General features: G+C 37.4%; 1 protein-coding gene across 1 annotated transcript in view; it reads left to right on the top strand.

The window, feature by feature from the left end:
* KDM5A (lysine demethylase 5A) overlaps positions 1-24,341 on the top strand; it is a 50,047-nt gene that overhangs the window by 7,335 nt on the left and 18,371 nt on the right. The window contains exons 6-18 of the mRNA XM_042889618.1: positions 3,727-3,832; positions 4,384-4,472; positions 7,896-8,054; positions 10,869-10,988; positions 12,070-12,228; positions 13,682-13,863; positions 15,366-15,528; positions 16,322-16,441; positions 17,393-17,587; positions 17,705-17,886; positions 18,153-18,277; positions 18,500-18,650; positions 22,046-22,163. Coding sequence (XP_042745552.1) covers positions 3,727-3,832; positions 4,384-4,472; positions 7,896-8,054; positions 10,869-10,988; positions 12,070-12,228; positions 13,682-13,863; positions 15,366-15,528; positions 16,322-16,441; positions 17,393-17,587; positions 17,705-17,886; positions 18,153-18,277; positions 18,500-18,650; positions 22,046-22,163 — 1,869 coding nt within the window. The remainder of the gene's footprint in view (positions 1-3,726; positions 3,833-4,383; positions 4,473-7,895; positions 8,055-10,868; positions 10,989-12,069; positions 12,229-13,681; positions 13,864-15,365; positions 15,529-16,321; positions 16,442-17,392; positions 17,588-17,704; positions 17,887-18,152; positions 18,278-18,499; positions 18,651-22,045; positions 22,164-24,341) is intronic.

Here is a 24,341-nt window from a genome sequence, read left to right as displayed (position 1 = left end):
TTTTCAAAACGAGAGAGGTGATTTCATGTGAATGATCTGCAAAAAGTTAATGCATATGTATTTACATACTTTCTAGAAGACCTATACTCACATTATCTTTTAAGCAATTTAGTTATTAAAATAGCTGAACTTCAATAAAGGAAGAACTCAGCCTACTCACATAGCCAGAGAAGTATTTCTAGGCTGTGTTGGAAGCTATGTATTAGTCTGTAACTGTGTTTAGAAATAGGGATTTGTGTTTAGAAATAGGGATTTGTCCTCAGGATCCCCAAACTGCAGAAGTAAAAGATCTGGAGAATGCTGAAAAATTGTCCCAGATTTCAGTACCTTGTTATTATAGACATGACTCTGCTTATTGTTTGAAGTACACATCTGGAATTGTACCAGAAAATTACGTCTTCCTTAGAACACAGGTAATAGGCAAATAATGTAAAAACAAACAAACAAAAACAACCCAACCTGCTAAATAAATGTCATTCTGCTCTAGCTGCTGTATCTCAGTGATTGTGTTGTTTGCTGAGTTGCCCAATGCCTGGTTAGTGAACATAGCTAATTACACTGAACACTGCATCTCAGGAGATTTTTTTCCAGAGTTAAATGCATTTTCCAAAATGATTCGCATCTTATTTCTGCACCTGAGAATGGGAGATACGTAAGAAATGGTGAAGGTGGTAACTGGAGATTACTGAAGTAAACCCAGATCCTCAGAAGAAGCTGACATTTTAGAAAAGCGAATGTTTTAATTTTTAAAGTTACAAAATAAGCGAAGGAAAATAGGGAATGAGAATTGTCCTTTGTGAAATAAGGACTTTTTTTTTCCAAGAGACAGAATAGTTTGGTTATGAGATATTCTCCTTAAAAAAAAGATTAATTTTCTATTCCTTTCTTACAAAGAAAACTCTGAAATAGAGAGAATGGAGGAGGGTAACTGAAGTACTTGTGGGCAACAATAACAAAAAGAGAAATGGAATGAATTTAGGTTACAAAAAGAGATAATCTTTAAAGTCGGGTTAAATTCTTCGTTAGGAAAAAAAGGAATGTCTTTGCAAATGATCTTTTAGGATGTATTTTAACTGACAAGGGAATTTATCTAATGAGGTTACATCCTAACAGTTTCTCATAAAGTAGCACGGTGCTGGAAGAAAACTATAAGGAAGTGCTGTCTTTTCAAAGGAGATCAATTTGGTTAAATAAAAAGCATATTAACGTCTAGATAAGTTTCTAAAAAAGTGAAAAGGATCATGGGTAATGTCTGCTTTCAGTATGCTGCTACAAACGTGGATGGTTTTACAATAGCAATTAAGAAAATAAAATTCCATTTTTTAATTTGGAAAAGAAAAGAAAGGCAGTAATTCTGTGAAATGATAGAACTCTGGGGGATGCTGATGTGCCCACTGCACACAAATCCTTGAACTCTTGATTGTAACCACTCTCATCGTATCATAGAATCGTAGACTGGCTTAAGCTGGGAAGGACCTTAAAGCCCATCCAGTTCCAACCCCCTGCCATGGGCAGGGCTGTCACCCAACAGCTCAGCTGCCCAAGGCCCCATCCAGCCTGGCCCCAAGTGCCTCCAGGAATGTGAGTTTCTTATAAATGATTTTCCCTTGCAAAAGGAAAGCCTTTGAGTTGTACTTTCTGTTGAGAAGGTAAAAAAAACAAAGATCTCCCTAAATCTTTAGGAAGAAGAATAGAATTTCAGTATAATCAAGTTTGGTTTTGCTTTTTTTGTTATGTAAGCAACAAAACAAAACTAAGAATGTGGAGTCTTGTGCTATTAGCTGTGGAAAAAATGGGATGCTTTCACAGTTTTTGAGTTGGGTGTTTATGTGCTGTTTTGGACCATACCCCAGAGAATCCAACTGAGGCTTCTGAATGATTTTCTTTCACAACTTAAGTTATCAGACAGCCTTGCAGTATTTGTGAGCTTTATACAGAAAGCTGATTTTTTTTAATACATTTCTCTTTCAACCTGCTTTGTTGTTGTTTCGCCTGAGTGTGAATACATTACATCCATTTTGCTTTAGTTGAATCCAAATAAATCTGAGCAGTGGAGTTATGAAAACATATTTAGGGAATGCGCTTTTAAACAAAGCTGTAAAATCAAAGAGGGGTTGTTGCATGTTTGTCATTTAATTCAGTAAATATGATAGTCAAACTATTTTTCCAAGTATTACTGAGAAAATTGTTTTAGATCACAATAGCAGGAGGGAAATTGTGAAGATCATTAATAAATGTTACTCAGGTAATGGAAAATTGCCCAGTGGAAACGTAATGTGAGTTGATTCTGTCAACTTCTGTTAGTTGTGAAAATGGAAAAACTTTTAATGAGTTTCAGATGGAAATGGAATGACTCCAAGGTCTGCAGGTTGTGAGCTTTCCTGTTCGGTGAAAATGTGATGGTGATCCTCTGTGGCTTGTTAGCCAAGAAGTGAAGAGTTTAGGGGGAAAAAAATCACCAGTTGGGATGTAATTTCAGACTGAACTTAAACAATCAGTAACGTGTCTAAACTGAAAATAGTAACATCATAGAATTCATAAATATCAGAAATTAAAGTATCAACGTGAGTAACTTTGCAAAGATGCAGGTTAGCATCCTGTACACAACTCAGTGAGAGCAGAGACACTAAATATCACTGAGAAATTCATGAGCAGTAATAACTAGGAGATTAGGTCTTTTGGAGTGTTCTTCTGGCAAGAAGAAAACCAACTGATTTAAGCTGAATAAATGGAAGTAATCAGCTTTTAACTTTGTTAAAAGTGCTTTTGAATATCCTATTTTTAAACACTTTTTAGGAAAAGTTTTTTTTTTGTGGTGTTTTGGAAGGAATCATACCTTATTTATCAGGGTGTAATTCTGCGGATAACAGGTGAAATATCCTCAGTAATTATGTAAAGGAAACCAGTTCAGAATTAGCTAGCTGCCTTCTAAATTGATGTACTTGCTGAGATCTGAACTGAATTCAGTGAGTTTCAGGAGGAAGTCTGAATGGTGAGAGTACAGTGCCTTAGTATACCAGTGTTAGAAAGTGTTTTCAGTAAGGAGGCAATGTAAAATCCAAAAGATGGTTGCATTGAAGCTCTGAAAAACCAAACATGGAAGTTCTTTTTGCTGTTAGGTTAGCAGCTACAATGTGGGGAAATGAGATAGGTCAGTAATGGGAAATGGGAAGAATACTGAAATAAAATGCTTTGGCAAACAGCTGAACACTGCAGAGCTCTGGAGATGTCACCTAATTGAATGGGTCTTCTGTTCTGTGATTTTTGAGGTTGCAGGGGCACAAAGAGTAGCTGTAATCTCAGAGTTACACTCATAACGTCATCATAAATAAATCTGGGAAATAGTTTCAAATTCATTAGTGTCAATTTATGTGTCTACTGAAGAAAGTGTGTGTGTTAACTTCCAAGCACCTCATGCTATCAGGATAGAGGAAAATACTACTGTGACATTCTTATTGTTTTGTTATCCTAAATGTTAATGCTAGGTTTTGCTGTAGAGGTGACTTGCTGTAGTTAGTCTGTGTTACTAAGTACTTATTTGTCTTTCATTCCATTTGCTTTTGATTGTTGGCTCTAGGAAATGAGAATCATGTCTTTTCCCACCTGTTTCCTTTCTTTTCATGAGCTGATGTTGGGTATTATGGGAAAGTGAAATGCAAATGATGTTGAGAGTTGGAGCAGAAGTATTGTTAGTTTGTGCTGATCTCGCCTTCTTTTTATTCTTAGGTGGAGGCAGGAGAAATGAGTAGAAATACTGAACTAAAGAAGCTGCAGATCTTTGGAGCTGGACCCAAGATGATGGGTCTGTCACTGGGAGCAAAGGATAAAGAGGGTAATTAAATCTCGGGCTCATTGCTTTGTAAAGTAACAAGGCTATTAAATCTTTTTGCATGACTCTAGAGGCAACATTAAAAAAGAAGGTAAGGTGTTGTAACTTTAAATAGAGAGTAAATATTTTAGGTTTTAATTCATGAGAGATTTTCAGGGTGCTTCATGTAACTTGGCATAGTTGCAACTTTTTATGTACTGTATTGTAACCATAACGGTTATGCAGCTGTTGCCTGAACTGTGGCTAGAAGGAAAAACAGGACTTTTTTTTTTTTTTTTTTTTTTACAGTTCTGAAGCTAATCCTACTAGCTGAGTAAGCTAATTCTCTCTGTTCTTTGAGGCAATTGAATTGGGATGACCTGTGGGGATATATAAAATACGTTTTCCTAATTCCTGTTTATTTTAGAATGATTGGGTACAGCAAGGCATTTTACTTTTTGCTGGGTGGCCATGTACTTTCAGATATTAAAAACATGTTACTAAACTGGACCTCTTGTTTTTGCAAGTTGCATCTATCTTTGTGTGTTATTAATAACACTTTATTTTCCTTAAAGATGAAGTGACACGAAGACGCAAAGGAAACAGATCAGAAGCATTTGGAATGCAGATGAGGCAGCGCAAAGGAACTCTTTCTGTCAACTTTGTAAGTGTGATTATCTTGCTATGGTTTCTGATAAGAAATTCATTGATTTACTAAGGTGGTTTTTTTTTTCCCAAAACAAAGAAGAGTGAACAGTGTTTTATGAAATATTGTATAGCTTTTAATTCAGGCAGGAAGAGTATTACAGTGTAAAGGTACTTGATGATTATAGGTTTAAAGACTTGCTTTGCCATGTACTTCTTGCATGTCTTCCATAGCTTGCTTTCCATTTGAGCTCCTCTTTGTGGAGCAATAGTGCTACATCTCTTCCTTTAAATATATATGAGATGCTCCAGTACTTCAGCTTTTTGATTATAGCAATATCAGCTTTCATCTTCATCCTTGCTGTTCTGAGTTTAAACTAGTCATTGTATCATGAAATTGAGTTGGAAGGAACCCTTAAAGGTCATCTGGTCCTGCCCCACTCAATGAACTGGACCATCTGCAGGTAGATCAGGTTGCTGAAAGCCCCATCCAGCCTGACCTTAAGTGTCTCTAGGAACAGAACACCTACCACATTTCTGGACAACATGTGCCAGTGTCTCACCACCTATATTTTGAAAATACTCTTCCTTGTATTCAAGCTAAACTTCCCTCTTTTAGTTTGAAACTGATTTCCCTTGTTCTGTCACCACAGATCCTGCTGAAAAGTTTGCCCCCTTCTTACTTACAGTCCCCCTTTAGATACTGAAAAGCTACTCCCCAGAGCCTTCTCTTCTCCAGGCCAAACAGACCCAGCTCTCAGTCTGTCCTTGTAGGTGAGGCGTTCCACCTGTGGGATAATTTTTCTGGCCTTCCTCTGTATGCACTCCAACAGGTCCACATCTCCTGTACTGACAACTCCACACCTGGATGCAGTACTCCAGGTGAGGTCTCACCACTGCAGAATAGAGGGGCAAGGTCACCTCCCTCACCTGCTGGCCACGTTTCTTTTCATGCAGCTCAGGATACAGTTGGCCTCCTGGGCTGTGAGGGCACACAACTGTTTCATGCCCAGTTTGCTATCCATCAGTACCTGCAGGTTCTTTTTCACAGGGCTGTGCTCCATCCTTACACCCCCCCAGCTTTTAGTGATAGTGGGGGCTGCCATGACCCAGCTGCAGACCTTGCGGTTGGATTTGTTGAACCTCATGATGTTCACCTGGGGCCGTGTAAGTCCATGCAAAAGGCAATGAGGAGCAACTCTATGGGGAGAAGTGAATTGTTTAGTGTTCTGATGTTTGACCGTCACTGTCACAGGCTGTGAAAAAGCAACAGCTTTTCACTTTTGCAGTGTCATAATTTAGCCTGTGTATACAACAGTGAGAGAAGATGTATGGCTAATGTTTCAAGTAGTAGGCTCCTACCTATAAATTCAGCTGTTTGTTTTATGTTAGTCTGAGAACACACAGAAAAATTAATTTTAAATTAAACCACGGAAGGTCAAGGCAACCAAAAATCTCCAGTAATTACATGAAAATGCGTACTGGAGAAAGAAGATGGAGAAGTTGGACAATTTAAACAATCAAAGCGTATCACTGTGATGTTGTAGCTAAGTTTGAATCTGTAACTTGAATTTCTTTTTGTGTTACTGCCAAGTATACAGTATTCCTTGGCTGTTTGAGTATCATCACCATTTTGTTTAAGGATGTTTTCATTAAAAAATATATTGTCCAGTCTGTTTCTGTACGTAAGCCAGTAAGTCTGTATGTATGTTAGCCTTATGTAACTTCTAACTGAAGAATACTTTGCTGCAGTATTGTTTATAATTTTTCTTGATTCATTTATGCTTTTTTTTTTTTTTTGAGAGGTGCTGTGAAATAATGCATAACTTTTAATCACCTCCCCCCAGATACCAATCATTGTGGTTCTACTGTGTTTTAATTATGTGGGGAGGAGGCTTGTTTGTGGTTATGGTGTAATCACAGGTCTACATTTTGTGAGTAGTTTTTGTGGTGTAGTCTTTCTATTTAACAAATCGTCATCTCTTGGGCTGACAAAAAAGAAAACAAACATATATTCATATGGAGAAAAAAAAGTATTATGAGCAGTAGCTAACTAGTGAATATCATAGAATAGCCTTGTATTGTAACTGCCATTTTAATGCTTTTTAGTTTTCGAAAGAGCCTGAAGATGTTTTCTGAAGCAGCCTTTCTCCCTTACATATACTTGCAACCAAAGTAACTAGTTTGGTAACTAGTTTTAGATCTGCCATATCTGTTGTGTGTTTTCACTTTTTGTCTTAAAAAGAAATAACTGGGTTTCCTAATAGAACTACAACATTTAAAAACATTGCTTCTTGAGATAGTTACTGAGCAGTCTTTCCCTTGAGAAGTGTACTGTTGCATATTTAGGAAGTTGCGTAGGCTAACTAGGCTGACAAAACTAAGATGGGGTTTATTTCAAGTATTTAAGCTCACTGTGTGAATGTGGGTTGTTTGTTTTTTGTTGTTTTTTTTTTTTTTTGGTGACAATCTAACAATAAAAACCCCACCTAAACAAAGAAAACTCCAAATCGAACCCACCATTTCTGGTGGGCTTTTAGCTCTGTGAGGGAAATATGCACAACCCAAGTTGCTCGATGACTGAAGGTAGCAGTGGCAGAATTTAGAACATGTGTTACACAGAAGACTTTTTTTTTAGTTATGATAAAATAAGTTTCATTTAGATTACATTTGATTATGTTACAGATCTTTGGTGCTGTTTCAAATGTTTATATTAAAAGTCCTTTGGACAGCACAAGATTCAGTAGCAAACAAAATTTGAAACCTGATGATGTCTAAGAGACACATTTCCCAGTCTGTGTTATTGTTGAGAGGTGATCATAGACCTCTGCAATTTTTTTTCTGTGGTTGTGCTGGGTTTAATTTTCTTCTAGCATCTGGTATTTCTGTCCTTTATTTTGGAGAATATGAATAAGGATTTGGTACCTTTATGTATACTTTCCTCCTCTTCTGCTTGGAATTTGATTGAAATATGCAGTCTTGGATCTTTTTTGTTATTCTTTCTTGTCCACTATAAGCATAATCACTGTACTGTTGCAAGTGATAACACGTATGTTTCTGAAACATTTCTTGAAGATATTCTTCAGTTGTGTACGACCTGTAAAGACTTTGAGTTGTTTTGAGCACATGAAATCCAAAAAGCTTTATTCTGCTCTATTGCCTTGGAATAACATAAATGAGATGCTCCGTTGAGTTACCTGGATAATTATTACCCAACTGAAAGGAATAGTTGTTTCCAGCAGTAATTTCCAGTTGCTTCCTCTATCCCAACTGAAGCACAATTGATTGTTAGCATTGCTTCTCAACAAGCAGAGGAGGTTGCATTCATGTTTACATTGAGTTTTAGGATTACATCCTTTCTTTGTTATTTAAAGGAAGGCAGGTTCTGGATGAGGAAACTTGTTACTGCTTATAACAATGTATGGGTTTTTTTTCTCCACAGGTTGATTTGTATGTTTGCTTATTCTGTGGCAGAGGAAATAATGAAGACAAACTGCTGCTCTGTGATGGATGTGATGACAGCTACCACACTTTCTGCTTGATTCCTCCTTTACCTGATGTACCTAAAGGTGATTGGAGGTGTCCAAAGTGTGTTGCAGAGGTACAGTTGAGGAAATACTCAATTTTTGTATTTCTAGTTGTGCTCCAGAAAAGAGCAGAAGAGTTGCAGTTCAGCTCTTGTTGCTGTTCCATCTGAATAGGAGATGTAGTTTTGTTTGGGATTTTGGTCAAGATATGGGCTGTGAATCTCCAAGCGTTGCCAGCTGATGAGCTGTAAGAGAAATATTTCTCCTGGAGCTTGGGCATAACCTTTGAGACATAGCTATGTAAAAGTTAAAGCTCAGGCCTTTATATGGCCTTTAACTGGAGTTGAAACTCGGTCTGATGAGTGGGTAACAGGAAATTAGGTGAGAATTAAGGTGGCAGTAGATGTTTAAACATAATGATGAAACACTTTCTAACCAAGAAAGTAATTGAACCATGTAATGTGGGCACAACGGGGAGCTCTCTTTATTGAGAAGCCATCATGACATTGTTCAGAATAGCTTTTTGCAGGTGGTGAAAGAACTAATTTGAGGAGTAACTGTTAGTTTTGTTTTAGTCTAAGAAAGGAACTGGAAAGACTTAGAAATGGAGGCCAGTTTGAATTTAATTGCTTGAGAAATACGAGTGACTGTATTCAAAGAGATAACTGATCAACAGCATGAAGGTAGAAGGCATAATTTGACTGGCTTGATATTTGTCTCAAAAATTTGCAAGTTCAGGAAGTTTGTAGATATAGAATTCATATTGAAAAAGCTTGCCATTTCTAAATCTGTAACTTTGTAACTGGCTTTAACTCTTTAAAAAAAGAAGCTTTTTAGACTTTTTTTTTTCCAGGGAGGAGCAGTAACATACATGCATGCTTCTATTTCCCCCCCCAGCATCCTCCATGCCCTTTCCAGCTGTGGGTTTCTGCTGTTTTCTTTATAACAGTGTGAATAGTTGTGCAGCCACATAATGATGTGGCTCTTTGCTCTCTAAATGTTCCTTAAGAAAGATTAAGTTGTTTGATGAACACAGGTTAATGCTGTTGCCAGGTGGAAATTTCTAGTTACAGGCAAGGGTGACTGACTTATCCTTTGGGCTGTTGCTCATGTAATAGATGAAGCTTCTTGTTAAACCTTCTCTTAATAGAGAATAATAAGGGAGCATTAGCAAAGTAGAGCAATCTGACATGGAGGTAATGTAGAGAATATAGCAAATAACTGTGTCTGTTGTGCATGATTTAAGAATGTACAGAATGACAAAAAATTTCAGTAGTAATTGTACTGTTACTAAGGTGTCTTAACTTTGCTTCATAGTAGTACTACTTGTAATAGGAACAAAAATGCATTGTTCCAAAGGGAAAATCACATACTGGGAAAAAAAAATGGCGAAGTTAGAGGGCCAAGTCAATTGTTGCTAGTTTGTGATACAGAAAGTATTTGAAAAAATACCTTGTATAGTGAAAATGCAAAGTCGTGGCTTGAACCAGTGATTGAACACCTGGTGGGAGGGCAGGGCCATCCCAGGGGAGCTCAGGTGCATGCAGTGCACCTGAGTGACTGGAATAGTGGAGCCAGGATGCATCCCTTCCCAGACCTCATTTAAGGGTTGGTAGTGGAGGTGATGGTATCTCTCTAGAGATCTCTGCCTACCTGAGGACCTTACAGGTCTTCTGAAGGTAAGCAGCTTCTTTCCCTTATTTCTGTGCCCGTTGTTGTTGTGTCTGATTGGATCCTCATTGCTGTGGCCTGAGATCTTGTTGCTCTTCTGTCCTTGTTGCACTTTCCATTACGTTACACCATGAATGCATGGGAAGTAAGAGAGAGGGGGGAAAGAAAAGAGCGTAAGTGTGTATATATATATATATTTGTACCTCATAGAGATGTTTGAAATGATTAGTAGTACTTGTTGTCTCAGTTTTTACCTCAGAAACTAACTGTGCGCTATTGGTTGATGTAATGTTAACACCAGAGTGCCAAAACAGAAGCAAAACAGAGGGACAGGATAAGGACTCTTTATTTGCATTGAGGTCAGCATTGTCTTAACAGTGTATAAATCTTCTCTTGCCAGCTGCATTTAAGAGCAGCTTTGATAAATGTTGGTAATAGTCTAAGGATAGTTTCTCTAGAAAGGAATGGCTGATCTCTCGCACTCCTCTTCGGACCATTTTCATTGTGATACTAAACAGCTGACTGTTAAGTTTGGTGGCAAGTTTGTGATCAAATACATCTTGTAGATGTTCAAAATTGTGTCAGCCCCTTTGTCAGCAGGAACTGAAAAAGATGTAGAAATGAGTGGGGACAGCAGCAGGAGTGTGAGCTGGTCTTCTTGGATTTTTAGGTTGATTATAGGTAGAACAATAGAAGACTTGAAGGTTTTGTCAGAGGGGCTGTATTAGTCAGCTACTTTGGTATAAGTGCTGCATTGTTTTAATTTCCTTTCCTCTTTCCTCCTGTGTGCTTGTGCTAAATCATTTGATATATTTTGTTGATAGGACTGAAACATTAACAGGATTTGTTTCTGTGCATCTATTCTGCAGGTATTTGAATCCAGCGTGTTTAAAAAAATGCCTTTAAGGCTAAGATTTTCTTTGTCTCGCTCTGCTGCTGACAGGAATAGATGGTAAAACTTAGTTCGTACAGGAAGCAGAAGTGTGCAGTATTGGGGTTTGCTTAGATTAACTTTGATACAATTAATTCGGTTCTATTTCCATTATGGTAAGACTTCCTCAGCTGAGAAAAGCACTCAAAACTGATAGCTTATTGTGTTTGTTAAGGACTCAGATGGTCAACTGTTTTGTTTTCTTTCCTCTTTTTTAATTTTAACAGAAGTATGACTGTGTCATAATCTGCTGTAGGGAACAATGTTTTTATGTTCTGTCTTTTAGGAATGCAACAAACCCCGTGAGGCCTTTGGATTTGAACAGGCTGTCAGGGAATATACTCTCCAGAGCTTTGGTGAAATGGCTGATAACTTCAAGTCTGATTATTTCAACATGCCAGTCCATGTGAGTTCAACTTTCGTTGTCATTCTTTGTAGGGGGAAAAGAGGTTTCAGCTGATCCTGGACTTCTGCTGAGGCATCTTAGCTTTCTGTGAAGAGGCACAATAAACTCCAAACATGTGAACTAATGATATAACTTCCTGGCATCTGGTCTTGCTTCAACTTCATTTAATGTTTTTCCACTGATCAATAGACAACTTTATTGTTTGTAAAGGCTGTACTCCATTTCAGTTTTTTCCCTTTTTGATTATTTGAACCAAATCTAGAATTGTTCTTCTGAGGCAGTGGGATCTTTCCACTGTCCTTTCTGTGGCTTTTGTCTTGATTGTTCAGTGGACATACCATTATTTTCTTCCCTATTAGATTCTTTTCGTGCAGATGTATCAGTAGATGAAGTCTATCTGATAATTTTTTTCCCCCTGCATCTCAGCAGCATTTTTAAAACTGATGTGTCTCTGTTGGCACACTTTTGTGATTCCACTGTCCTATAGACTGCATGAAATGACAAGCTTCTTCTCTCACGGTTTTTGAGTAATTTGTGGACAGTCTTCTCAAAACTTCCAGCTTTTGAGATCTCTGCTTCATTTCATGACCTTAGGGGACAGATCAAAGCAAGAAATAAAGCTTATTTTATAAACAGACTTTAACTAAATGCATGTAAAAAATACGAAATATATGCAGACTACAATCTTGAACACATTTATCTTAATTTCCTTTCTGTTTTTCAGATTTTGGTTATTATTCTCTGAAATAGTTTGGAATATTCGTGTTCTTCATTCTTTTTGCTGCTTGGCTTCTGCTGTACTCCCTTTCTAGCTTTCAAGAATATTCCTAAGCTGTACTCCTGAAAATCCCTTTTTTTTTTTTCCTTCATTCCATCTTTCATGGTGTGGCATTTTATTTCTATTATGCTGCAGCCGCTACTAAGGAAAACAAACCAAACTGTGCGACAGTGAAGAGATGGAGTGAGGGAATTTGAATTGGAATTTGAGGATACCCCAGGGATTACTAACAGTATATATCCTGAATGATAGTTTTCAGGATGGATCTAATCTGCGCAAACCCTAACAACGTCTTGCTTTCAGATGGTTCCCACTGAGCTGGTAGAGAAAGAATTCTGGAGATTGGTGAGCAGCATAGAAGAAGATGTCATTGTAGAATATGGAGCTGATATATCATCCAAGGACTTTGGAAGTGGCTTTCCAGTGAAAGATGGCAGACGAAAGCTGATGCCGGAGGAGGAAGTAAGTAATAGAATGTGCAAGCTGACCCTGTTCTTTGCTCTCCATGAGATTTCACAGTAAGAATTTAAGTCTGAGATCGTTGTGAATTTTTTTTTTTTATGAAGATACTAAGACTCACACTGAGCATTCTTCTTGAGCAGTGCATTAATCTGATAGTGTATGTTCTTTTTGCAGATCTTTGTTTCTGATAGCTAAGCTGTTTGTAATGATCGAAGTTACACCTGTTTTGTATCACTAAATAGGCAAAGATATGCAAATTGTTACAGTATACCCAAATATGAGGAAACATCTGATAAGATTTTCCTTTCTTGTTTTGAGGAGTTAACTAGTGAAACATAATACATACCTCCTTAGGAGATTTGTAATAGATAAAACAGACTAATCAGATTTAGCTTGTCCCTCTGACTGTGCATACTGTAAGAGTGAAAAAGCTTTGGTACAGCATCAGTTACAGGAAATTAAATAAAGAATGTCTGGTGAGTGTGTTGCTTATTTTCCCTCAGACCGTATTGTAGAATATCCATTTCTTGTCTGCTTATTTGTTTAAATTCAGATTAAAGGGGAGAGTAAGATGTGATTTCATGGTTATGCAGGCTCAAACTGGTTTGTACCAATCTCTGAAAAATGTTATTTTGCTCACTATTCAATCCATGTCTGCACCTTCTTACTTGTACTTTTTGTCTTGGTGGTGCAGAGATTGGCTGTCTACTCGCTGAGTGAGAACTGCTTGTTGATCTCTTTGTATAAAAGTAGTAATTTAAAACAAACAACCAGCCACAATAACTTTCTAGCCTGGTCATCATCTCTCTCTGTTGTCTTTATGTCAGTGCAGAGGAAACAAAGTAGAGGCAATCTGAATTTATCTTTTTTCTTTTACACAAACTGGGTGCGTTTTGAAGGAAAGGATGAATTTCTTAACTGGTGGTGCTGATTTCTGTGAAGTAAATGTAGAAGTTTATTCTGTTGAGGGATTTCTAAAATAATTTATAGAGATCAAGTTAAGCTATAGTGCAGTAAAACAAATTTCTCACAAGAATCTCATTATTATTTCAGCTTTTGATGTTTGCAGTCATTGTATCCAGTTTTAGGGAAGAGTTCTGTCTTTGTTTGCTAATGTTACTGGTACTGTTTTTCTTTACAGTCAGAAAAGCATGAAAGTTAGGCATAGGATGGAATCAAAGTCTGTCAGCACTGAGCCAAAGAATATGTTGAAATACTAGGATTGGCCTTAAATGTTAGTTGTATTAAATGCTGGCTAAAGAGTTTAAATCTCCTTCTTTACGTGCTTCACTGTTGCGGAATACTGTGCATCATCTGCAACAGGAATGGATAAGTTGATCTCTTAGTGTTTTCGTTGTCTAGAGATGGTGTCCTTATGGTCTTCTGATTTGCTCAGAATTCTCTCCTTTTTCTTTTTTTCTTTTTTTCTTTTTTTTTTTTTTTTTTTTTTCAGGATTATGCACTTTCTGGTTGGAATTTAAATAACATGCCAATTCTAGAACAGTCAGTCCTTGCTCACATTAATGCAGATATCTCTGGCATGAAGGTACCTTGGCTGTATGTGGGGATGTGCTTCTCCTCATTTTGCTGGCATATCGAAGACCACTGGAGCTATTCCATCAACTACCTGCATTGGTATGGACTCTCCTTTGCACATCTGTGTTATACTGCTTTCTTTACTGTTAGTAAATTTGTAATTTTATTTGAAAGTATCTATTCATGCTGATGACTTTTAACCAAAAAGCTGTATGTGATAAGTAGCCCATATTCTTAGCTGAACTTGATTGAAAGAGAACACAAATACTGCTTTAGTGGTGTTGGTATTTTTCATTAACTGATTGAATATTCTTGTGTTGCAAGCAATCTAGTACCACTGTAAAATAATTTTTTAGAGGCTCACATCCTTTCTAACAACTTCTTTTGTTTTAAATTGAATTACAGTTCATTGGTGTGGAATGTGCTTTGTGTTCTAAAGTTGGTAATCCCCTGCTGGAAATGAAGGCTGCTGTCTAGTGGCTTATGCAGGCATCAAAACTGAAAGTTCATGAGCAGAGTTATGCACACACAAAGTATCCCTACTTCAGAGAACAGAAATTTGAAAGTAATTCTGACTTCCAGAACATTTCTTATAGTGTTCTGGTGTTTGTTTTTTATTTGAGAAGAATCATGACAGATTAATTCCTTGCCCTGCAGTCAGTCTTCATGAGAGGAGACAGTGGGAAGCACTCCTTCAGAATAGGAAGTTAGCTGTCTGCTAAGGATGAGTTTGATAGCCTTTGGATTATGAGTGCGCATTTCTGAAGAACTGTTTGCTAATAGATCTGGTCCACAGGCTGCGAGGGAGTATTTCATTTGTTTTGAGTTCTCTTATGGTCCTCAGCATTCTATTGACTGGGTCGGTGTGTGAAAGTCTTGTCAGCTTTTGAATTCCAGCAGCTCAGCCAGAAACAGCATTATTTCCTGAGACTTGCTAGTTCTGTCTTACCAGCAGGTGTCACTAAAGCCTGCAGGAATCATAGAAAACTGCATTTTTCCTTATCTAAACTTCTGGGATGTTTGGTGTTGGGGTAATTAATATTGTTACCTATTGTACTACTGCTACATAAGTGATATGTAAATTGATTCAGATATTTTAACAGACTACTAGTTGTACTTAAAAAATTAAAATAAAAACATAATACAAACCTATGAACTATAGATTCTAGATCATTACAGCTCCCTTTTGTTGAGACAGGACTGGAAGGTCTAGAATAATACATTCTCAAGTTGTTCTCTGTTACTGGTTCTGTTTGTCATGTTTTTCCCCCATTCTTAAATAATTCATGTGATTAGGTATCTTCTGTCTTCAGAATCTAGTGAACTACTGGTTTTCAGTAACTGGTTATGTGTATTAGAAGGACATATCTGCTTATGTGGTATAATATACCTTTAGTTTCAGACATAAGATTTCTCCAAGGTCGATTGAGAGAGTGGACAAGTACCACAGTGTATTTCTATTAAAGGTGTTTTTTGTGTCTTCACAGAAAAAATATTTGGCTTACTCTTTTAACATCACTGTTCACGTACTTTGCAGTTGGGTGCCATCGTTTGTTTCCTTTAAGTAATGCATCTGTTTTTCTGTGGTATTTTTTTGGTAGGGGAGAGCCAAAAACGTGGTATGGTGTGCCCTCTCACGCAGCCGAGCAACTGGAAGATGTGATGAAGGAGTTGGCTCCTGAGCTATTTGAATCCCAGCCTGATCTCCTGCATCAGTTGGTCACTATCATGAACCCCAACGTGCTGATGGAACATGGTGTACCAGTGAGTAGTACATGGGCGTTTTATCCACTCAGTTTCATTTTGTGCCAGACTTGTGTTAACAGTAGTTTGATGTAACTCTGAAGAACTTTTGTGGTGGCCACCTACATCTCCAGTTCATTAGTTATGAGGTGGCACTGAAGTCTATTTTTTGAATCCTTTTCGAGCCTCACCATGAAATCCAATTATCTCACATCAGAAGAGGATGTGTCAGGCTTCTTACTTAAAATATCTTACAGAATAAATGTACATTGTGTTACAGTTCATTTTAATGGAAAAAACCCTTCTACTGTATTTGTCTGTGAATTAGTTTTAATATCTTTTGACAGTCAAACACTGTTTTATAGAAATTTCAGTTTTACAAACTGCTTTGACCTAGCCTTACTGACAGCAGACCTTTAAGCAGCAGTCACTTTGACTTGCTTTTTGTGTTAGGATAAATTGCTTTTCTGACAAATACTCTGGCAAAGCAAATCATAAACTGTTTCTAGAAGCCTTTGCAGGTTGTGATGCGGTGGATTAAATAGTGATAGTTAATAATCCTTTTTTGGAATTCATGAGGAGAATTTTAAGCTGCTGGATTAGATATCTAGCTTTTACTTTTTTTTTTTTTTTTTTGATTGACACTATAAACTGAGGATTCATTTTAAGAAGACAGAATCAAACTTTACCACTTAGCTACATTGACTCTGTTGTGTTCTACAGGTAATGCAAATGATGTTCAATATGTTCTAACCTCTCTTGCAAGTTTTTTAGTGCTTTTTTTTTCTCCCCTTTTTTTCTTCACTTATATTAGGTGTACAGAACCAACCAGTGTGCTGGCGAGTTTGTCGTGACCTTTCCTCGTGCCTATCACTCTGGATTTAACCAGGGATACAACTTTGCTGAAGCTGTGAACTTCTGCACTGCTGACTGGGTCTGCTCTTCTGTATATGTTTTTTTGTGTCTCTACTAGTTGTCCTTTGCAAGGAGACTGTTAATCATTTCTTATCTGAAGAGTAGTCTTTTATGCTGCACAGTGTGTTTTATGCTTATAGTTCCTGGAATAACTGTGAGACTGTTGTTAATTTTCATAGCAGAAAATGATTTTGATGTTCAAACTGTTTTAAACAGCTTCAAAATGAAACTTTTTCATGTGGTCTTCCTTTTCAAATATTGATCTTGTAGTACTTCAGCTAGTTTTTCTCTAATGCATCTTCCTGGATTTCATATAGATTATTATACTGTTTTGAATAGCTGTTGTCATTTGCATCTTGGAGGTAGGCATATAACTCTTTTGTTCTCCTTGTGTGTCAGCTCATTGCATCTTTTAATTGTGTTAATCCATATTCTAATAGCCATGACACACCAGAACATAACTTATATGGATTCCTCAGTAAGTTGATAAAAGTGCCTCATCACTATTCAGAGTTTACAGATGAAAGATGGGATCTCATCTGTAGTTTATCTGTATCCAACTTCTGCTTTGATACGTTGAAATATAAATTCTAGAAGTTAAGACATTTATTCATTTATCAGATAAATTGTTTGTGGAATTGTCAGATTTCTTTTCTTCTATGCTCATGATATAGTCTGTGTGTCTAGGAAAACTCCTCTTCTGACACTATGCAAAATGTAACCCAGAATTGCACAGCAAATTTATCTAGTAATACTTTCTTTTTGTGCTTTAAAAGACACAAAACGATTGATGCTAGCTTTGGTTAACTTCAGTCCCGGCATAGTTATTTCTAGACGGCAGTGCGTTTCACCTTTTTCCCATAATATATTTTTCTGGTTTTCAGTCTGTCTTTCCCCAGATTTTGTGAAGGAAAGTGGGTGGTGAGAAAATGTTTTGTCCCAGAATGATGAATGGCGTTGATTTTTGTAGCTTCCGATTGGCCGTCAGTGTGTGAGTCACTACCGAAGGCTTGGGCGTCATTGTGTTTTCTCCCATGAAGAACTGATCTTCAAGATGGCTGCAGATCCAGAGTGCTTGGATGTTGGACTGGCTGCCATGGTCTGCAAAGAGATGACTCTGATGATAGAAGAAGAAACACGTTTAAGGGAAACTGTTGTACAGATGGTAAGTAATGAAAGGCAACTCTATTGCTTTACCTGCAAAAGAAATTTTGCTCCCTTTCCCCATTTCCTCTGCTTTGTCTGTGCTAGTGTTTCTAACAGGTGTCTAATTTTTTTTAAGGGAGTGTTGATGTCTGAAGAAGAGGTGTTTGAATTGGTTCCAGATGATGAACGTCAGTGCACAGCTTGCAGAACGACGTGCTTCTTGTCAGCTCTTACGTGTTCCTGTAATCCCGAGCGCTTGGTCTGCCTATACCACCCATCTGATTTATGTCCGTGCCCCATGCAGAACAAGTGTTTAAGGTATGCCAGCAGTTGGTTTTTTTCCCTTTCCAGATCAGTGCTGTGTTGGAGATTGATTGCCAGATATGACATTTGGCCACTCTTTTCTCTTCCTTTATTTAAGGAGTGCTTTTATCCTCTTTGTTTGATTCTTGAGTTCAAGGCAGAGGATATTATACGTATTCTGTCCTGACCTTATTTTAGCTGAGAAAACTTGACAGTAAGCAATATCCTAGGTATTGTGCAAGCATTAATACTCTTGCTTTATTTTGCTTTCATATCTCCAGGTATCGGTATCCACTGGAAGACCTTCCTTCTTTGCTCTATGGAGTGAAAGTTAGAGCACAGTCTTATGACACTTGGGTCAGTAGAGTTACAGAAGCTCTGTCTGCTAACCTCAACCACAAAAAAGGTTAGACTTCCGTTCTTTGTTGCAGGAGTTGAAAGGCATCCTACTTACTCTTTTTCTGATTTAATGAGAGAAAATGCTGTGTTGTTTAGTGAAAAAAGAAATGAGAAACTCATCTTTTAGTGTTTGAAATTGAACTAGCCTGTTGGAACCTTGATGTAAGGGTTGGGAAGCAGTCTAAAATGTCTTTTGTTTCTACATTCAAACTGTATGCTGTTACTACAGATGTAATTGAGTTGAGAGTGATGTTGGAAGATGCTGAAGACAGGAAATACCCGGAAAATGATCTCTTCCGTAAGCTTAGAGATGCTGTGAAAGAAGCAGAGACCTGTGCTTCAGTAGCACAGCTGCTTCTGAGTAAAAAGCAAAAACATAGGTAAGACTGATTTTTTTTATTTTTTTTTTTAATACAGTTTTTATCTATCTGTTTTGTTACTTGGTTGGACCTGGAAATGTAAGAAAACTGAGCTCTCACTGTCTAATTACCTCTAGTGTTTGCCTTTAGTGCTGTGACTCATTGAGAGACTGGGGAGACATACACTTATAACAAAGATCCAAAAAGCAAACTTGAAATGCATTAAATATACTGTTTTGAGCTGACTTACGTACTGAAATGTGAAATCCTTTGGAAAAATTGTTTGATCTCTGATCAGGCATTTGTTTAAATGTATGAGAGAGTTGTAGGAAAAGACAGCTGGAAGAAAAAATGCAGTGGAAGTAAGTTTTTGACATGAATGTTTATATTTTAGTCAGCATGGCTAAGTGTATAGCTTAAATAAAAAATGAGTTGATAAAACTGCTTTAGGAAAGAAAATTGTTAAAACGTTGTACTGCAAAGCTGAGTGTAAGGAAACTAGGAAATGGCAATTATGATTGGTGAGGCAAGCTTAGTTATACCTTCTGGTACAGCATTTCTCAAAAATGTTTGATTTTTGCTAGCTGCTTACAAGTGAATTGCAGAATGCGTTGGTATGCTGGTGGAATTACTGGAAGATGAAGAGGAAATGTCTTGCCAGCAATGACTAGGAGGATGGGATCCTGAGGAGCAAAGCAGTGCAGAGAGCAAAAACTGATTCCCTAGTTGCAGGCAGTGATGTCTGGCTGAACAGTAGTGCCTTCTCTTTATATCTTCTGGCTCCCTTAGGTCTTTGTATTGCCTGCCTTGCTTATGACCCTTCTGGAATGTTTTGCTGTCACTACCTCAGCATTTTCCTTGTTGCATATACAGTTTTTGGTGTTAAGCTTAAGGCTTCTTTAAGGAATGGGGTGCAAAGTAAATTCTTAGCTAGTTGTAATACCCTGCTTTCCTACACAGGACATAATGGAGGGTTCAAATGCAAGCCATGATGATGAAATGTTGTATCATAGATCCAATTACACTTCTCAACAGACATGCCTTAAGTTAATTAGAGTTTCCAGGGTTTTCTCAAGAAGTAGAATAGAGGGAACTGGCAACTTTCAACGATGTATCTGAACTAGAAATTAATCAAATCCCATGGGGCAAAGAAAGAAACTTGTGTAGTCTAAGACTACTGTTGTATGCTAAACCATAACATGATATAAAATAGAGGTTTGAGAATTTTTCGGATGATTTTAAATCCTCCTTAAACAACACTAGGAAATTTAAATCAGAAATCGCCTCCAGCTAGTTCTTTAGCACTTGTATTCGTATTTAATACAATGAGAGGGATCACATTTACACTAAGGATAAGGTTAGAAATGCATTAAAAATGAGTGCTGAAACAGAACAACTTGGCAGAGAATAAAGCGCCAATAAAGTTGTGATCCAAACATAGCTAATGATGTTGCACTTCTTTTTGGTTTTATGTGTAGTCAGATGGCACAGAACAATGGACTTGGCTTCAATATATCCGCATTTTCTCTCCCCCTTATTAATGCTGAAAGTTGTGGGTTTTTATAGGCAGGGATATGTGAATGCTTGTGTGACACATAGTGCTTTGGCAATGTATGGCTGCACTAGGGTTGGAGTGCTTAGGAGGTGGGTCCAAGTGCAGCTACCATTCCTTCTCACTGTCTGTTACAGTAAATCAAAGTCTGCAGTATTCTTTTTTTTCTCTGTGACTTTTACACAGTGTAATTATATTTGATGACTCATCTACATTTTCTTTTTAAGTCCGCAGAATGAAAGATTAAATTTACTACTTATTTAATGTGATAAAATGTATATTGATTAGCAGGGAACAGCTCTTCAGTGTTTAAAATCTGTCCTGCTCATGAGACTGCTGTGCCTGCAGTGATTATTATACCAAATATTGCATTAGTGTAGAGCCACTTAACTTTTCCTGCATTCAGTGGGCTTGTAACACTTGCTTCTAGTGGTACTTAATGGAAGGATGTGTCGTATGCAGTACCAGTCCTTTTCTTCTGCAAGTTTCAGTGGTTCTCTGCCTGCAAGAGAGGCGACTCTAGCAAACAAGATTTATTTTCACAGCATGTTACTGTTGTATATTGAAGACCTTTTGCCAGTGCCTGTCATGGCCATTAACTGCTTGAGCAAGTAAAGATCTTCACATGGCTCTTGTGAACAGTCCCATCTGTCAAGTTGACCAGAAAGGGAGGTCCACTGCTTAAATCAGTTCCTTAGCAATGGGTTCCCCGTATCAACTTAAAGACAGAGAGTCAGTGTTACCTTTTTTCCTTTAAATGTTTTGGCCCATGTGGTTTCCTCCATATTGTTGTCAGTGTTACTCTGTCTCTTGATCAAAATGTGAATTAATGACAGAGGTTCCCCCAGAAGCTGTGGCATCAGTGCCACTGATGATGTTTAACTCCATACCCTTCACTTCCCAAAGCAGTTCTTGGTTCCCACAGATTGGTTACCACGGTTTGAAATAGTATCCTTGTAGGTACATACATTCCTTATTAGCAGTGCTGAGGACTTGAATTCTGAAGATGCTTATTTCAAATACCAAGTCTGTAGAGACTTCTTCAGTTTCAATATTTTTGGAAGAGGCTTCTATGTTTGAATAGCGAGCTGCTTTGGTTTATGATTTTTACTATATGTAGTATAGTAGACTCTTAGAAAAACAGTTTCTGCTTTGGATGTGTCTTCCAGTATATGGAACATCTTGTAGATCTTGCGCTTCAGAGCAGTCTTGTTTTTTGTTTCTGTTTTCAGAAACTTGTCTTTCTCCCTGTACCTGTATCTGATCAGCCTTAGTAAGTTTTGAAAGAATTTCACCTTTTATTTCCTTTTCTTTTCAGTCACATCTAAGGCAACTTGTTTGACTTTGTATTTGAGCACTTGAAACTGTGTGTAGTTTGTAGCTTTGTGTAGTTTGTTCAGTAGTTTCTTTTCTTTACCTGTTTCAACCTCTACTGTTTTGCACCCAATCCATTTGCTTATGTGAGGAACAACTGGAATTCTGTCATCCTTGCTTGCCCTGGTCATGATAAGGAGCTGTGGCCAATATTTTACCTAAAATAATCTTGAGTTTCTGAAGAATCAAGCATTTCTCCTGGAAAAAAGAAGCAACACAAAAAACCCTGACCTCTTCGTGCTTTTGTTTTAGTTGGAGCAAAAAACCCAATTAGGAAGTCGAAGAGTAGAGTAAATTCTCTTTATAGCTGAGAGTTTTACATTAAATCTAGTTTTCAAGGGTTTAAATTCTTACAGAGATGTTTTGTTTTGTTTTGATTGGCCTTTTTTCTTGGGGTTCTTGAGTGATTTTGATATGTATCTGTTACTGGGAGTAAACCCAGGTGTCATTGTGTCTTTCATATAATGTTTTCTTGTGTTCATTCATACAGCAGACAGAGCCAAGATAGTGGAAGGACACGGACCAAGCTGACTATGGAGGAGCTGAAAGCATTTGTACATCAGTTATTTAGCTTGCCCTGTGTTATCAGCCAGGCCCGACAAGTAAAGGTAGGTTTACATCTGTGTATCTTTATGTCTATATATCCTTGGATATACTGTAAGCATTGTGCTTTTTTTCTGGACTTTTTTTTTGTCTGTTAGTTTTGATTTTCATGTTTTGTTTATTTTGTGTGTGTTTTGGTTGCTTTTTATTTGTTTTTTTGTTAGGTTTTTTAGTTTGCCTGATGTACAGGACTTTTACTGTAAAGCAGATAACTGCTTCACGGTGATATTTGTGGCCTCAAGAAGGAAAATACTCTGGATTCATTTAGCTCAGTGTCTTCCTACTTCAAGTAATCTTACTATTGTGATTGAAGTTTTGCTGATTACATGATGCTATTTATCCACGATAGAATTAATGATAACGTGTAATTTCTTCTCATTTTCCTGCTTAAAGCACCTAAGTGGGCAAAGATGGTGTTTGTACTACAATAGTATGCTCATGTAGTCATAACAGCTTAATATGTAGGGCTCAATGTTGTTGCCTAAGCATGGATGTCTAATGCCCTGTGAATGACTCAAACCTATGCCATCTGGCCTTCGTTCCCATTTTGGAAGAATACTGCTGGTCTTGTGTGGCCTTCACGTGGCACATGACAGCTTTTAGGCTATGGAACCAAAGTGTTTTATGTGAACATACATACACTTTTCAAGATGCTTGTTACGATGGATGCAGTCAGATGTACTGGTTTCATGGTTAAACTAAGAGAAAAGATCGCTTCCGTCTGTCACTGACCAAGCAGCCCAATTTTATCTCAGTGAACCAGTTGCTTTTCTTCCAGCATCATTAAAGCTATCTATAGCAATGACATTTCCTGTTAAATCCTACCCTTCATATGTTTTTGCAGGAACTTCAGAAGGCTGTATTGCTGTGCTCCTTTAGGAGAGCAGGGAGGCAGTAGTACACTGGCAATTTTGCACTTGAATCTGTAAATCTTTTTCAGCCTTTGCTTTCCAGGTTTCAGTCTCCTTAATCTGTATGCATGGCCTGTACTTGTCCTTCATACATTTCTTTGCACCTGTCTTTGAGTGAATCTAGACTAATAAGTGATCCAGATCATACTGATTCTCCTGGCTGCGATTATCATTTATCACTGTGGCAGTTTGTATTACAGCAGGAGTTTTCAGCAGTAAACTTGATTTGTTTCTGTATCTCTGATGAAATGTTAAATACTGTTTGGCCTGCTAACCAATCTCCAGGAAAACACTTTAGGAATCCTTGGTAAATATTTTTTTTTCATCTTGAGAAATAGTTCTTGATGTATGTCAACCATTTATTAACTTGTGTTTTCCGTTGATACAGTTTTAAGAAGAATGTTGTGTACTGCTAAATTGAGGTCCTAAAGTTCTAAATGTCACCATGTGTGCAGCTAATTCTATAAGCAAACATATAGTAGAGGGATTTAATATTGGGCTTTCTTCCCATCTATTTGATATTGGCACGTTGTTGTTGAAAACAAGTATCTTCAGTAAACTATAGGACCGCAGGATACAGATTATCCAGGCCTGCTGACTCTAATCTTTATCCTTCTAAGATGTTCTTTAACATGTTTCCCAGCAGTTAATTGAGTGGAAAGTATATGATAGGAAGATATTTCCAAATATTTACTAAGTATTTTCTGCCTCATGAAATTTTATCATCATATATTAATGGACCTGTGAGACTGTTAAGAGTTCATTGATTCTAGTGCATTTGATTCTAATGTATTTAAAACCTGCTTCAAATTAAGGCATGGTCCGTAGATGACAGAGCTGAAGACATCTTCTAGGTTCTTTGCCAGTTTTCTGATTGCTTATTATACAGCAGTTTTCTTCTGTGGCATCTATTTTCTGGGTGGCTTACGACTTTTTGTTCATATAATAAACTCTTAACAGTTCTGATTTATATTTTATCAAAATATTTTCTCCCAGCTGGGGTGGTGTCTTTGTTTTCTGTTTTTAAATAGCCTTAGAAAACTAATTGTGTTGAAGTACTCTGTGTGCATGTGTAAGTTCCTGAGGCTTCAGCAGTTTCTAACTAGTAAAATTGATAAATCTCATAGTCATGCTGGTTAAAAATCATAGTCGTAGTTCTTGAATGAAGTCAGATAATGATCACTTAAACCTATGTACTCACTAACTTTGAGCGTGGTTTTTGACTGCAATTATCCATCATAATGAATTAGATTGGATGATGAGTATTTTCTA

This window comes from Lagopus leucura, unplaced genomic scaffold (assembly GCF_019238085.1).
Source record: "Lagopus leucura isolate 7727_CA_CO unplaced genomic scaffold, USGS_WTPT01 Super-Scaffold_100159, whole genome shotgun sequence".
In the NCBI taxonomy this organism is placed as follows: domain Eukaryota; kingdom Metazoa; phylum Chordata; class Aves; order Galliformes; family Phasianidae; genus Lagopus; species Lagopus leucura.
Note: the sequence above shows the minus strand (reverse complement) of the source record. Positions and strands in the feature narration are given on the sequence as shown.